A 15,599-nucleotide genomic window follows, 5' to 3' on the forward strand; every position below is an offset into this window, starting at 1 on the left:
AATCCCACCATTGGTAAAGGGAAGTGTTATGCAAAGCATTAATCAAAAGCAGCCAAAAAAGAGAGAGAAAAAGAGGAAAAAAAGAGAGAGCAAGAGAGCAAGAGAGAGAACGAGAGACCCCCCCCCCCCACACACACACACTTCTCTGCTCCCTTTGACAGCTGAAACAAATAAGGAAATTGACCAGGCAATACTACACATATTGGATAGATGTAAGTGTGCAATTGCAAAGGACTGACAATAAATGATGAAAGAAATTTTTCTGGGGCCAAAAATCCCTCCAACCCCAATTGTACTTTTTCGAGGCTCCAGAAAAAAACAAACAACCAAAAAGTGGCAAACAAAGGTGGGTAGCTTTCAGAGCAGGGAGTGGGAGACAAGATGGATTCTACCATGTGCCAGAGCCAGCTGGAGGATTGAGGACATAGGAGAGGGAGAATAATGCATGGTAAGCCCAATCATCTATTGGGTGTAGCACAGCTGTTTAGTGACTAACCAACCCACTGGGGCTTATTTGCAGGATGGCTTACTATGAGAAGGTAACTTGACATAATGGGTGGGTTCACACAATTCTGCCACTGGTGAAAGAGATTTGTGACTTATAAGTGTGGCTTGATTCATTTACTAGATCAAGTAATCACACAATCGTTTCTAGGGTTGGGGTGTATGTGTGTTTTAGAAGGCACAAGGATTTTGCTAAATTTTCCTCTCCACATTGTGGAAGACAGTTATCTAATCTTGCAATAAACCAAGGCACCTTGCTTTCTAAAAGCCTTGTGTCTACAGTTACCTACTTTGTACACTGGGGTTTCTCATAAAGCCTCTTTGATTTTTTCTTTGCGTCCGACCACTCCGGAAATCAGCCTCTCCACAGTCACAGTCATTTTCTTTGCTGCTGTATCCCCGGGAATGTATGCTCCGCGTTTTCTTTCTGATAGCAAGAATGGCACTAGAACCTTTACATTTGTGAATGCGCAGTTTGCCAGATGGGTCTTCGATGCACTGCCACTTCTGCAAGAAGAAAATGAACAGGCTGCTCAGATTCATCTCTAAGCTATCTAGCCCAGCCTTCTTCAGTCTGGTACTCTGGCCACTGGCCATGCTAGCTGGGGATGACAGGCCTGTAGTCCAACATAACTGGATAGCAACAAGCTTAAGAAAGCCTAAGCAGCCCATTTTAACACCCAAACTGGAAAAAACAACAAGCAATGTCTTGCTAGAAACCATTATTTCCTTTTTGCATTCTTCTTAAACATTATCTTTCATCCTAAGTAAACTTGAATCTTAATGAAATGTGAATGAAGTAACTGCAAGGCTGTTCCATGTGGAGCACACTATGAAAGGACTTTGTGCCTCTATTCTGCCTTTGCCTCCCTATGTTTTGTTTGATTGTTTGTTAGTTTGTCTTGGTGATAAGGAAAAAATACAAGTAGTGGTGGGAAACATGAAAAGTTATAAGTGGAAGACAGTGTCATCAGACCCCAAATAAAATTCTATTAATGAAACAGGGCAATTGTACTTTGAAGCCTTTGGCTTCTTTGGAAGGATCCAAAGGATCCGAAGGATCCAAAGGATCCAAAGGATCCAAAGAAAAAGTCTCTTTCTCTGTGCACATATACAGTAAAATAGATATAAATGTTAAGCAGATGGAAATATGTAGTTCACCAAACTTCAGAGTAGAACTCCCCAGGCTACGTTTATGTTATTTCCCTCTTTTCGAAATAAGATATTTCCTCTTGTTCATTGGATGGCATAGTCCTTAAGCAGTTCAAGAAGAAAAGTCACACAGGAAAGGAGGACGCAAATCAATGTTGCTCAGGAAGTCCGTAAAGGATGCACACTTAGGATGCTCGTCTTAGGCTTTTAAAATGTGGAAATCAGAAGGATTTCCTTTTAAACAGCTGATCTGCTGAAAATACTATAGTCTGAAGGTATATAATGCAGCAACTTTGCTGAAGCTATGAAAGTCCATTCAATGCCTGAATGGAAGACTTTCTCAAAACTTTATGTACACCACCCCATCATATACATTTAATGTGGAGGAAAGGCCAACAAGAATCAGTCAGGTTATTATTTTTCTAAACAAGGAAGAAAAGTCTTGAGATGTGTGTATTTATCAGGTTCAGTCACATACCCACCTTTTATTTCCTATCCTCTGTTTCACTCCTTAAGATAAAAAGCATCTCCAATGAATTGCCTCAACAGCTCATTTGTGACAAATTCACAGATTCACTTTTGGTCTCCATTTGTTTCCATATGACCACATAAAGGAATATCTCACTCTTAGATCTGGGGGGTACCCAGCATGACCAGATATCTGTTGTATATTTCTCTCTCTACTAGCTGTGTAGTATTTATTGCTTGAATACTTCCTACATTATATTGTTTGGATATTGCTACCTACCCTGGGATTTTTATTTAAAATGAAGGGCAGGATGGAAATAGAATCAAACAAACCAATATTACTCAGCAAAGTAATGTAGCTGCATGTAAGGAAGCACCTAGTATACTCTGCGAAGTAATGTCTGCATTACAAGTTGCTCCAAAAGCAGCTGAGATTCTTAATGGAACCATATAATTTTGTAAATTAGGGCACAGTTCAATGCATGTTTAGACAGAAAAAATCTTACAACTCCCAGGGTTCCTCAGCCAGCATTACTGACACATCTGGGCAGCCTGAGTGACAGTAATACAGGTGTGAGACTCTTAGATGAGCTGAGCTCGGGGACCATTGCACATCTCCTACTGTCCAGTGGGTTTGTACAAAGCATGCGTTTTAAACCATTAGGGATTTTTAAAAATCTGGCAGAGAATGGCACCAATAAAAATGAAAAGGGGAGGGAGGAGTGAGAAAGGTGCCAGAAGCCAGCACAAAGATTACTTTTTTCCCTATAGCAGTACAATATCAGATATTAAGGAGATCAGTTCTGCACAAGTACAAAGTGTCAAATGAACAGAGTGAAGGTTGATGTCCCTGTGATGGTTCGTGTTTCTGAAAATCAGTTTTATGCAAGATGGGCAAGCCCAGACTAGAACACAATATACTACAGCCAAGCAGCAGAGAAATACCAAGGCAGGTAGTCTGAAACCCATCAACATTAGAATTCCAGCAAGCCCTGATTACTAGTGCGGCATAATTACTGAGATGAGCTGTGAATTCATACACTCTTGCCTTAGCACAGAAACATAGAAACAGAGAGAGTCAGAAGGGGCCTCCCGGGCCATCTAGTCTGACCTCCAGCACCTCCAGCACCAGCCGGCTCTGCTCATGACATGCCCACCATGTGCACGTCCAGCCTATCCTTGAACACCCACACCGATGGGGCCTCAACAACCTCTCGTGGAAGCCCATTCCACACCCTCGGGGTCCTAACTGTCAGGAAATGCTTCATGGCATCCAAATGGAACCCTGAGCTTTGCTCCGTTGGAGCGCTTCCTGCCTTCCTCTGCAGGGGAGAACAGGTCTCTACCCATCTCCATGTGACATCCCCTCACATACCTGTATGTCGCCAACATATCCCCTCTGAGTCTCCTCTTCTCCAGGCTGAAGAGGCCCAGTTCCCTCAGTCTCGCCTCATACCCCATCCCCTGCAAACCGGCCACCAACTTTGTGGCCCTACGCTGCAATGACTCTAACCTGGCTATATCCTTTCTGTAATGAGGGGCCCAAAACTGAGCACAATACTCCAATTGTGGGTGCACCAGAGTCGTGCAGAGTGGTAGTAATACCCCTCTTGATCTAGAAGCCACACTTCTGGCTATGCAACCAAGGGTGGCGTTCGCCCTCTTGACCACCGCATCACACTGCTGACTCATGTTTAGCCTGCAGTCAACCAGTACCCCAAGGTCCCTTTCACAAGTGCTGCTCTCCAGCCACTTGTCACCTAACCTGTACATATGACAGCTATTCCTATGCCCCAAGTGCAAGACCTTGCACTTATCCACATTGAACGCCATCCTGTTGTCTCTTGCCCACTTCCATAGTCTGTCCAGATCCTTTTGGATCCGGAGTACCTGCTCCTCAGTTGTGGCCACTGCTCCAGTTTTAGTGTCGTCTGCAAATTTAATCAGCAGACTGTTCACCCCTTCTTCCATGTCGTTAATGAAAAGCTTAAACAGGATTGGCCCCAGGACAGAGCCCAGGGGGACCCCGCTTGTCACTGGCCGCCATCCTGAGGGATTCCTCGCTAATGGTTACCTTCTGCTTTCGGTCAGTCAACCATGCCCTAATCCACCGGACAGTGCTTTGGTGTATCCCAGAACTCCTCAGTTTCTCCACCAGGATATCATGGGGCACTTTGTCAAAGGCCTTGCTGAAATCCAGGTATACCACATCCACTGCATCCCCTCCATCTAGCCATCTCGAAACCTTGTCATAGAATTCCACAAGTTTTGTCTGGCAGGACCTGTTTTTGCGGAAGCTGTGTTGCGTGGCTGTCAGCCTCCCTTCCCTATCTAGCATCACTAGATCTCTCTCCATTATGAGCCTTTCCATTGTTTTTCCTACAATGGACGTAAGGTTAACCGGTCTATAATTCCCCATGTCCCTTCTACTACACATTTTGAAAATTGGGACCACTGATGCCACCCTCCAGTCCTCTGGAATTTCACCCGTTCTCCACGAGGTCTCAAAAATGGAGGCCAGCGGGCATGAGAGAACCCCTGCCAACTCTCTAAGTACTCTCGAGTGTAACCCATCAGGGTCTGGCACCTTTGTAATGTCCAATGCCCTAAGGAGCCCCTCGACTTCAAGGGGGGGTGACTCTAATCTGTGCCCCTATGTCCCCAGGCTCATCTAATCTCCTATGCGGATCTCCCCCATCCTGCTTTGGGGAGAACACAGAGGCAAAATAGACATTTAGCATCTGTGCCTGTTCCCTCATATCAGTCACTGGATCTCCTTCCTCCTTATTTAGTGGTCCCACCACTTGTCTCCCCTTCCTCTTCCTATTTACATGCTGAAAGAAGCCCTTTTTGTTGCTCTTGATATTCTTGGCAAGTCTCAGCTCATAATCAGCCTTATCCTTGCGAAGAATCCTTCTGCAACGGGCCTCCTCCTCCTGGTATACCCTTTTGTCTATTTGCCCCAGTACCCATTTCCTACAGAGGTTCCTCTTTCGTCTAATCCCTCTAACCACCTCCTTTCGCATCCATGGCAACACTCTCCTCTGCCTCCCCACCTTACTGACTAGAGGTATCATCAAGGCTTGTGCCTCCAAAACCTCCCTTTTGAGTGCTATCCACCCCTCCTCAACTCGCTTACCTTCAGTAACCTATCCCAGGAGACTTTCCCGAGTCTGGCCTTCAGTTGGCCAAAGTTGGCCCTCTTGAAGTCCCAGCACGTCCCCAGTCCCCTATTCTCAAAGCAAAGTATGGAGTGATCACTCGGATCCAGAGCTCCCCTAAGGCAACTGTTTATTCTTCAGCTATATATAATCAAAGGAATATTTCATTTGGCCTACTGTCACAATTTTAAGAGTACCAATTTCTGTTCTGCTCTCCCTCAATTTTTGCTTTTGTTTTTGTTCACATCCCTTCTGGGAATGGTTTTGTGACTCTTGAAAACTACCTTACCAGCTTGTGACTTCTCATTGGTCCTAGTGAATGGCAATATACTACCGCTGCTCTTTGACTTTAAAGCACTTAGCTGTAATTGGCAGAAACTGATTTTCAACAGAATACCAAAGTATATTTGGTACAAATAGAACATGAATGCACAAATGAGTAGAAGCCAAGTAATCCGTACATGGACTTGTTTAAAGGGGTGATCAGTGTCATACAGATCTAAGGCTACCTATTTTGTGTGTCTGAACTGCAAATGAACTTAAGAACAACAACTTCTATTGAAAATGCATAAAAAGAAAAACAAGTTTCCAGAGGCCCTTTGTTTATGTTTTAAATTCTTGTTTAGAACTAAGCAGCCCACTGAGAACATCTTTTAAGATTTTTAAAGCAGGGGTAGACAGACTTGCAAAATTTAGTTTGGTTTTGGTTTTGTTTTGTTTTACTTAAATTCTAGGATCTATCAACCAGAGAGGTCCGCCTGGCGCCGTCGTTATTTGTTTTTCGGCGCCAGGCGAAGACCTTTTTATTCAAGCGGCATTTTAATTGTTAACATTATTGGTTTTATCTGGCCAGGGCGGCTTATTTTATACTGTATTGTGGTATTTTAACTTAATATTTATATTTTTAATTTATATTATAATTATTGTGAGCCGCCCCGAGGCTTCGGCGAATGGGGCGGCATAAAAATGTTTTAATAAATAAATAAATAAACCAAAGCCTGGGGCAAAAGACTTAGAATTTTTAAGAAATGAGCCCAGAAATATATTTGGTGCATCTTCCTTCCACACAAAAATCTACTTCTGGTAATAAACCTACTTCCATTCCAGGTTTTCTTTTCTTCAGTGATTTAGCTTGGGTTCAGGGATCATTTGTTGCTGCAACTGTTCAACAATTAGGATGCAAAATCTACTTCAAATGAACATTATAATGCACTAGTAAGAACTAATAAAAACAAGATACCATATGGCTGTTTGCAAGCTTTATAATTATGAATAGGTTTAAAAAATCATGCAACTAGAATCTAGTCAGCAAGATTTTTTTTCATCTGACTCCATTTAGAGTATCACGATCATACAGAGATAGCATAGGCTGAAGTTTTTATCTTACTGAAGGCAACACTTAAATCATCTCTCCCTGAACAACTTTTTCTCCACTTACAGAAATGGACCGATTGTATGAGGGCATGTCCCCAAATTATAACCATGTCACTAGCATACTGAACATCAGTGCTTCCTCACTGACTTAGGTTTGCCTTTGAGTAAATTACAACAAATTGTATGTACCAATCCTTTGTGCTGTGCTGTACTGAGAGCTTTGCTCTGTGGTTCCTCAGTTACCAACCCCAAAAGGCTTTTCTTAGGGCCACAGGTAATCAATCACTGGCGCAAGGGTGGTTTACAGCCTGTCAGGAGAAACCTTTCCACAACCTTCCTCAACCTGGCATCCTCCAGAAGTGCTGGACTGCAACATCCATTTCCAACATATTTCCATTTCCAGCAGACAGACTGGTTAGGAATACCAGGAACTACAGTCCAACTTATCTGGAGAGCAGCAGCAGGCTGAGGAGAGCTACCATGGACCATTGCTTTACCGACTCAATAACAGACCAGCATTTCTGTGGTGAAGAACAATCCTTTCACTTGCTTAACATTTGTGTGTTGCAAGTTTTAAAGTACAGCCTTGAACCCTCTAATCTTGAGTAGAGGTTGGAAACCAACATCCAGTGATCTGTACCCTGGGAAGCACAGTTTCCCTCAAAACCTTGTTACTGAATTCCCTGCCCACTGCCTGTTACCCACAGGGGGCTGTAAAGCTCTGCCCTCACAGTAATTCCTTGGGAATTCCTTGTCAAAGTATCTTTCTGGTAGTAAGATACACTGAACAGCTACTGGTGGAAAAATAATTCCTCCCCTGGGAGGCTACCTGCCACAGTGGTGTGGGCATTCACCAGGTAATGATGAGCAGTTATTTCCCCCCTAAATCACATATAGGGATGTGGGTGATGCCTAGGACTGCTCACGCACAGAGCAACTCCAATTAGTTGGTACCGAACATCAAATCTAACACTTGCCCTGTCTGCCATGCATGTTGGTCCTGTGGGACACTGAGGCAGTCTGACAGTTGTCGTGGCAGAAGCTCCGAGTAGCCCCAGAGCTCATCTGGAGGGGGTTTCATCCAAATGCCTGTGCACAGTCAATGGCTGCATGAGGTCTATCTAAACTACTTTCACAAAAAACACACCACCACCTTTCTCATCCAATGAAAATTCAATGGACTTCCATGACATTGATTTGTTTTGTTTGACCTAACAATCCACTGTGAATTCACCACCACATGCCATCTGCCATGATGAATATGCAAGTCATGCTGTGTGAACCAGGTCAGCTAGGATTACTGGAGGGTTAACCTCTGCAGAAATCATGGCTAGTACATAGAAGTAATTGTTTAACCCTTCAATAATCCCAGCTGCCTGAGGTTGCATGACATGGCAAGCTACAGAAGCCCTTGGGAGGAGCTTGTACATTCATATTGGTGACCAGCAGACTGTAGCTCTTTACAGGTAAATTAACCCACAATGGGCTGCCATGTCATGTGAAGTGGTCCAAGTTCTCTGTGTTTACAACTGCATAGGGTTGTTTGTCAACTATAGTTTTCCAAATATACATCTATATGCATGAAGATTGTCACGAACATCTGCCAGGAAACGGCCAGGTGGATGTGGTATTGGCAGTAAGTTAGGCTCTCTCACACAGCTGCATTGTCCCTTCCATGCACTCTTTTAACTCATGGAAAAGTTTGCATGTAGTACTCCAAAGGAATCTACTACACAGAGGGATAATTAATACTGGCGCAATCCTCATGGTCTTTCCCGGAACAACACTGGGAAAATGCACTTGATATATGACAATCATCTGCAACCTGAAATAAGCCAGATAAATGAATGGCAATTCTCAGCATCCTTACCAGAACAGACCATTGGTTGGAGCTGCCCAACATGGTGAGGGTATTCAAGGATAGGCTGGACATACACATGGTAGGCATGTCATAAGTGGAAATGGCTGGAGCCAGGGTCAGTCTAGATGGCCCAGCGACCCCTTCTGATTCACTCAGTTTCTATGTTACACATCTGGGAGGCACCAGCCTAGGGAAAATTTACATATGACATCTGCCCCACATGGTACCTGGAACATTTTTTGGGCAATTTTCACCCACTGTAAAAGTTGGAAAGGCTCTAAAAAGGCTGCTCATTGGTGCACAATCACTGTGTTGGCTGTAGGGCAACATTAACATAAATAAGTAAGTAAGAATATAATAAATAAATAAGCTAAACCATGCTAGTACTTTTTGCCACACCTATCACTGAAATGTGTATTTACGAGTGCACCTGAAATACAGTTCAGCCCTGCCTCCCCACCGTTTCTTGGAAAAAGTTCCTCATCGCTAACTCCCAGAAGAATTTGTGAAGAATCAGAGTATGTGGGAGCTATAATTATTTCCTACTGAGAAGACAACATCTTTACCTTAAGCAAGTACATGTTTTTTTTTTCTGAAATAACATGAAAGATTACTAATTATAAACTTCTCAATACATGAATGATTAATTTATCTAGCAGGAAGCGTGAAGTTTTAAGTAAGAGTACAATTGCAGTTAAACAGACATAAGGCTAACTCTATAATTTGCACAAAATACACAGATCAAGAAGGCTAAGGGCTAAACTAGAGAAGATGTCAAATGCATCATTGTGCCAAAAGAAAGAAAGAAAAGAAAAGAGAACGGAGGGAGGACATGCTATGTTTACCTACATGGTGATGCTCAGGATTGCAGAACAAGTGGAGTGTCATGTAATTTCTGCCTCTCCTGCTGCAGTCCTGAGGAAAACTCCTCCTCTGAAGCTGGTGTTTGTTTTGATAAGAAATTATCCATTATGAATAACTGGTATTTCCTCCCAAAGCAATTTGCTTCTTCCGCAGCAGGAACTCTCCTTCTATCCTGATAATTAACACATACATGGAGCTTGATGCTACCTCCTTTTTTATTTTGCATTTTTGTCTAGTTTGGCCTCAGTCTCTGTCTTTCAAAAGTACTAATCTGTTTTCCTTGTTTATTTGTCTTTTTCCACTCCTATTTTGGACAGTTATATATGCTAGGAGTGTTTCTGTTTTATCAACAGGGACATACTATAGTACCAGCTAATTCCTCACCAGCCCAGTTCTTATACAAGAAGCTGAGAAATTACATGGTATATGGAGAAAGGCTGGAAACAGTCACTTCATTTTAAGCTGAGACTGTATTGTGAACTTTGACCATTGAGCAATACAGAAATGTAACAAATGAATAAATTCTAGTACTCCTTGTTCTTGGAAAAATCTTTCAGTTAGCTGAAAGATTTCAGAAGATAGTTCAGTGTTCAGCCTTCTATCCAGTAGGATACATGGCCACCTCATCTCAAGAGAAAGATTAGGGAACTCCTGCCCAGCCCCGTTTACACCCTCCTGCTGCATTCCTACACTAAATCATCCCACAATTCAGCCACCTGAAAGAGCATACAGAGTTTCCTCAAACTGGCAAAAGGACCAGTGGAGAGACACAGCACTCTGGAAAGAATTGCAATAAACCCCAAGAGGTAGATTATGATACCCTCCACTTATTGGTTTTTGTAAGAGTGTTAACACAGCTTTACATTCAACATCATTAAAGTGCAATAAATGCCCCAGTTAAGTATTTAAAATGAACACTGTTTACTTAATATGCTGTGACAGCTTGAGACAGCCACAAAAGCTTTTCATGTAATGAAGAAATTAATTACACCATCTACAAAAGATGCCTCAACAGTGGGCATGCTTAGAGATTACGGAAAGCCGGGCAGCTGACAATTTAAGCTGTAAATAAGTTGGAACAGTTGATCGCCAAGGCATAAAAAGTGCAACCCAGGGGAAAGGACTCATTCATTGGATTTCAGCCAGATTTAAATTTGTTCAAATCCATGTGCATTGTACACAAGACCCCCCAAAACAAGGCCCAGCAACCTCCCCAGTTCCCAAGACCTTCAAGGAAATGCTGGCCTTTCTTTCTTGGTCTTGGTACTCTGCCCATCTATGGAACTGTCTTCTGTACTGGCCCATCAAAGCCCCATAGCATAAACATTCTGAAGCCAATTTTAAAAAATTCCTGCAGACATTTCTATGAATTAGGGGAAAGATGCACTTATATTTAAACATACTTTACTTTTGCATATACTTTTAAACATTACTTTTACATATCATTTGTGAATGACGGGGAAAAGAAACTAGATAAAAATACTGAAAGCAACAACAGACAAGCCAATTTTACTTGTCCTTGGTCCCTTGCCCCCGTACAGGCTTAGAACTGCCTCCCAGAACATCTGTGCAATGCCACCTTTTACTCACCCAAATTCCACCCAAACCTACCTTTTCTGTGAAGATTTTGACATGACACCCAAGCTCCCATGCCACCCAGCCTGTAACTAAGCCTGTACAACTAAAACACTTATTACTTCCTTGTTTACCACTAACCTAGCTTCTCTCCCCTTCTCTTTTTTTCTAATGCCTCACTTCCTCAGCCACCCTGTTTACCATCACCTCCAATTTCTTCCATTCCTGCCTCCCACCAAACCCAATTTCATCTTGTCAGCACCTGTGCTCAGGCCGTGTCCTCTTGTAGTCTGTACAGCACCAAGCACATTGATTCGTGCACAGAAGGAAGGGAGGGAAGAAAGTACCTGGGCAGTGTTGGGCAAGAATGCTGGTGGCAAGTAGCAGTCCCTTAACCAAAAAATCCAATGCCATGACTGCCCTGATAAAGTTTAAACTGGAGTCTATTGCCTTTTGGACAAAGTACAAAAGTTACTCAAACAAAAAAGCTTTTGCCTGTCAAATCTTTCATGAATCCTTGTTGTTCTCCACTGCTGATTATTGCTGTTACAGGTTAAGTACTGGTGTTTCTTTAGACTGCTTTGTTGCTTTCATTAGTATCGTCAGCCATATGGAAAGGACAGGATAAAAATACTTATGTGAAAATGGTGTCAGGAGGCTCCTTCTACCAATGTGGTTACATCTTATGGGGCCACTTATGCAAGTGGCTAATCACACTTTAGTGCATTTGCAGAACAAGTGAGAATAGAATAATTAAGGATTTGTCATAGGATGGTTGCATTTCTTTTCAGAAGAAAATGTAAATCCTAAGTTTAGCATCAAAATTTTGGATGCTCATTTTGGTATTAGAAATGCTTAAAAGAGATTAACTGAGAGCCAGTACATTCTTGTGGTTCAAGTGTTGGACTAGGCCTCAGGAGCACCAGGTTCTAGTCCCTATTCAGCAGTTAAGCTCACCAGGTGACTTTGGGCAAGTCACTGACTGTAAGCTTAATCTACTTTCCAGGGAGCTTGTGTCGATAAAATTGAGAAAAGGAGAAAATTGTATGCTACTTGGATACAAAAACATATAACTGTAAAAATAGTGATGCAAATGAGCCTTTTGTTTGATGTCTGGTTTACAGTGGTGGTCTGAAAATGATGGAGTCCTATGAAAGAGCAGCTGGTGCAACAGCACAACTTAGACAATGATCTTGATTCAAAGGCTTCCTTTAAAGATAACTGCCCAAACAATGCCATTCTTTTTTCTGCACACTTCTGCTTTGTGCACACTTCTGCACTGTACACTTCTGTTTCAGTGAAGCAGTTACCTTCTCTAAATATGTCCAAATATCCCTAACCATCTCTGCAGAACTAAAGGCAAATACCCAGATGGTGTAGCTCAAAGAGGCTAACTGCAGCACATTAAAAGTAAATGGGGTGTGCTAGCTTACAAAGCACTGTTCAATCACTGGAAACAAACTGGAAGGCAGAACATTTAGGTGCACATTTTCTTTTAAAGTTTTCAACATCCTATTTACGGTTTCTAAAACATTTCTAGAAGGAAAAATGATTTTTTTTAGAAATTATACAAATTAAGTGTTGTTATGAACATGCTAACCTACACTGCATTTAATCTAATACATACAGTTAGCCTACATGGTCTTGTGGATATAGAATTAGAGAATAGTAGAGTTGGATCCAACACCTTGATGTTGCAGGTCACCAATTTACACCATCCCACTCAGATGACTGTCCAATATCCTTGCCAGCATTCTATGCTGATAGACCATCAGTGCAGAGATCCTTTATGAGTGGCATTTAATTGATGGAAGATATGCAAATTCAGGCTGTAAGTCTTTTAAAACATTATTTCAATTGCATGACTTGGAACAGCCCCATTTGTGATACAGCAAAGCCTGCAAGCAAACCCATCCAGCTGTCAGGGTTGAGCACACTATGGTTGTTTTTAGGGGTCTGCCCACTCCATTGCTATGGTGTGTGTGTGTGTGGGGGGGGGGGGTTCTCAAGTGTGGTGTTGGAAGGCAAAAGACATGCTACTCTGTCTCTAGGACTGCTATCAACTTCAAACTGCATTGACTCCAAAGCGAGGTACGAGATAACAAACCATGGTGAACAGCTGACAGCTCACAACTCAGCAATAAACCACAGTGAGATACAGCATGATCATCAGCTGCTTACCTGGCCAGGCTGCTCACAAGCGGTTTGGTACCTTGTTTGCTGACACAGTTCTTTCACTCTCTCATATTTTGGCAAGTGATTTGATTGCTGGGCATTTTTGCTTGGCTCTTCCTTCTTACGCAGAAATTTACTTTCAAAAGGAAAGAGAAAGCAGCACTTTTGAGTGTTTATAAATACTGCACAAGAATAAAAGCAGAAGCAGGAAAAGCAAGGCACAGAGAAGGAAAAATATGCTAAAACTACAGGTGTTGTCACTTCTTTACCACAGAGAAAAGGTATGAACTGGATGCTCTGACACAAGATCTGGAAAAGCTTTCCTCTAAGTCTTTATGAGTTTACATCTTCCCCTCAAAAGTGCGACCCTTGAAATGAACTTCTTAAGGAGAAGGAAGGCCAACTGGATGCCAAACACTAGTACTTTTAGATGCGTTTAATGAACAAAGAATGAACATGAGTGGAGTGAGGCAGTATTGTAGACTCCACTTCTGATTTATGCATGTTCATTAGGGCAGCTAGACATGTGCTCCACAGGTATGCACACAATTTTCATGGACAGGGTTCCAACATTCAGCACACACAATCATACATTTGTGAGGGGAGGACAGATGAATACAGCAGAAGTACTGAACCACAGGCCTGGGTGGTTCATCCATCCATCCTGGACTCCAGACTAGTTCTCCAGGGTGCCTTAGATGATATAATCCCTTCCTTTTACTTAGTCCTTTTTCCCATTTGCTGGTTTCCTTGCTTTTGGAGTTCCTGCCTGCCCCCAATCCCAAAAGCTTGAAATGCTTCTAGCAAACCCATGAGAGCATGAAACTACAATATATATGCATTTCTGGAATGCTGGCATTAAAAAAAAAAAAAAAAAAAAAACTTGGCTCACCACAAGATTACAGTCCCTGAGATCTTCTCCTAGAGAAAATTTGTTCCTTAAGACAAAACAGGAATTCTAATCATTGCATTTAGCACATAGATGGGAGCTATTTCCTGCCAGCACATAATAGTGGCCTGCTTCATATGAACACAGCTCGGTTAATAAGCCATTTGTGCTGATCACATGCAGGCTGGTTTGCTTAATTATGCTTACCAGACACAGCTTCTTGGATGGTCCAAACCTGACAAGGGCAACTGCTGAAGTTGTTAACAAATTACCTAGCACCCATGTCCTGTTGTACGGTTGTGTGATGGTGAATTCTGAACTTAACTACTGGGTTTGGATGACACAAAAAGCTACAGCAGTGGGGGGATTGAATTGGGAAGATGGCACCTATAAGTCAAGCAACCCACAATTGCTAGTAAGTCATGGTAACACTGGGGTGCTCTTGAGAACCAGGTCAAAAGCTAGATGAAGAACATGAGTATACACATAGGTGCCCCACCTATATCCCAGACAGGTGAGGGGAAGCTTCTCTTGCATATCTATCTTTATTATTGTTGTTTCACATATTTCAGGGTCGTAGGGTGCTTTGAGCCAAATCAGGTATGAGCTGTTAGAGGCTACTGTACGATTAGGATCCAGGGTTCTCCTTGCATCAAATAGCTAAGAGCAAGTTAAATGACAAGTGAAGAATGCTGAAGGCCATGGGATCTAGAAAAATGCTGTAAAAAGCTACTTCACCCACTGCATTAACAGCAGCCAACAAACTTGCCAAGCTAGAAGACAGAAGCTTTCTCTGTGAGTTTGCACACAAAATTTATTGCTTTGCTGTACATTAAAAAAATAATTCAGTTGCCCACCAGGCAGTTTTCCCAGAACTCTCTCAGCTCCAATAATTACCCTCTTTCCACTAGGAATGTATCACGCCAAACTTTGGTTTTCTTGTTTGTTCGAAACCTGAAATCAAAATAATAATATTTACTGTTGGCCTCCAGGACTATGTTTGTCTGCGCAATTATAGGTGAACAATTTATTTTTCCTCCAAACCAACTATTGGCTCATATGCTACCACAGTTTTATGAATGTGCTCTTTAAAATAGCTTTTCAGCTAGGAAGGGAAGGTTTGATTCCATTGCTTTCACTGCATTTCTGATTCACTCAGGTATCTGTTCCCAAACAGCATTTAAAAAAGCGCTTCAACTCACCTGTTTCCTGGTTTATCAAGGTCCAGGAGTTTTAGAATAGATTTGCCATCCATATCTGGAGGCGTGTCGAGTCCTGCAATATCCAGAACTGTAGGTGCAAGGTCAATATTCAGCACAATCTGAGATACTCTGCAAATTAACAGAAAAGGTGAGAGCTGTATTATGAACATTAGAAGCAATTTTTCTTTCTTCACAGTAATTGAACGACATTTAATGCTGGTGGCATTCTTTGATAGAAAAGTGTATACAACAGCAGAAAGTTAACCTTAAATGACTGTGCAGTGGAAAAGGAGACATGCTAACTTCACAATATTTTCTTAATATGAATCTAAGTTAAGCAGGGAGGTAAGCAGCCATGCTACCCTAACTGGCAT

General features: G+C 42.2%; 1 protein-coding gene across 12 annotated transcripts in view; it reads right to left on the bottom strand.

Moving 5' to 3' along the window:
- Positions 1-15,599, bottom strand: part of SULF1 (sulfatase 1) — a 144,214-nt gene that overhangs the window by 29,091 nt on the left and 99,524 nt on the right. For all 12 annotated transcript variants that reach the window (XM_044423840.1, XM_044423836.1, XM_044423838.1 and 9 more), the window contains 4 exons: positions 15,226-15,354; positions 14,921-14,977; positions 13,141-13,270; positions 795-1,011 (listed from right to left, as the gene is read on the bottom strand). In XM_044423840.1, coding sequence (XP_044279775.1) covers positions 795-1,011; positions 13,141-13,270; positions 14,921-14,977; positions 15,226-15,354 — 533 coding nt within the window. The remainder of the gene's footprint in view (positions 1-794; positions 1,012-13,140; positions 13,271-14,920; positions 14,978-15,225; positions 15,355-15,599) is intronic.

This window comes from Varanus komodoensis, unplaced genomic scaffold (genome assembly GCF_004798865.1).
Source record: "Varanus komodoensis strain SLA01 unplaced genomic scaffold, ASM479886v1 scaffold14_1, whole genome shotgun sequence".
Lineage (NCBI taxonomy): Eukaryota > Metazoa > Chordata > Lepidosauria > Squamata > Varanidae > Varanus > Varanus komodoensis.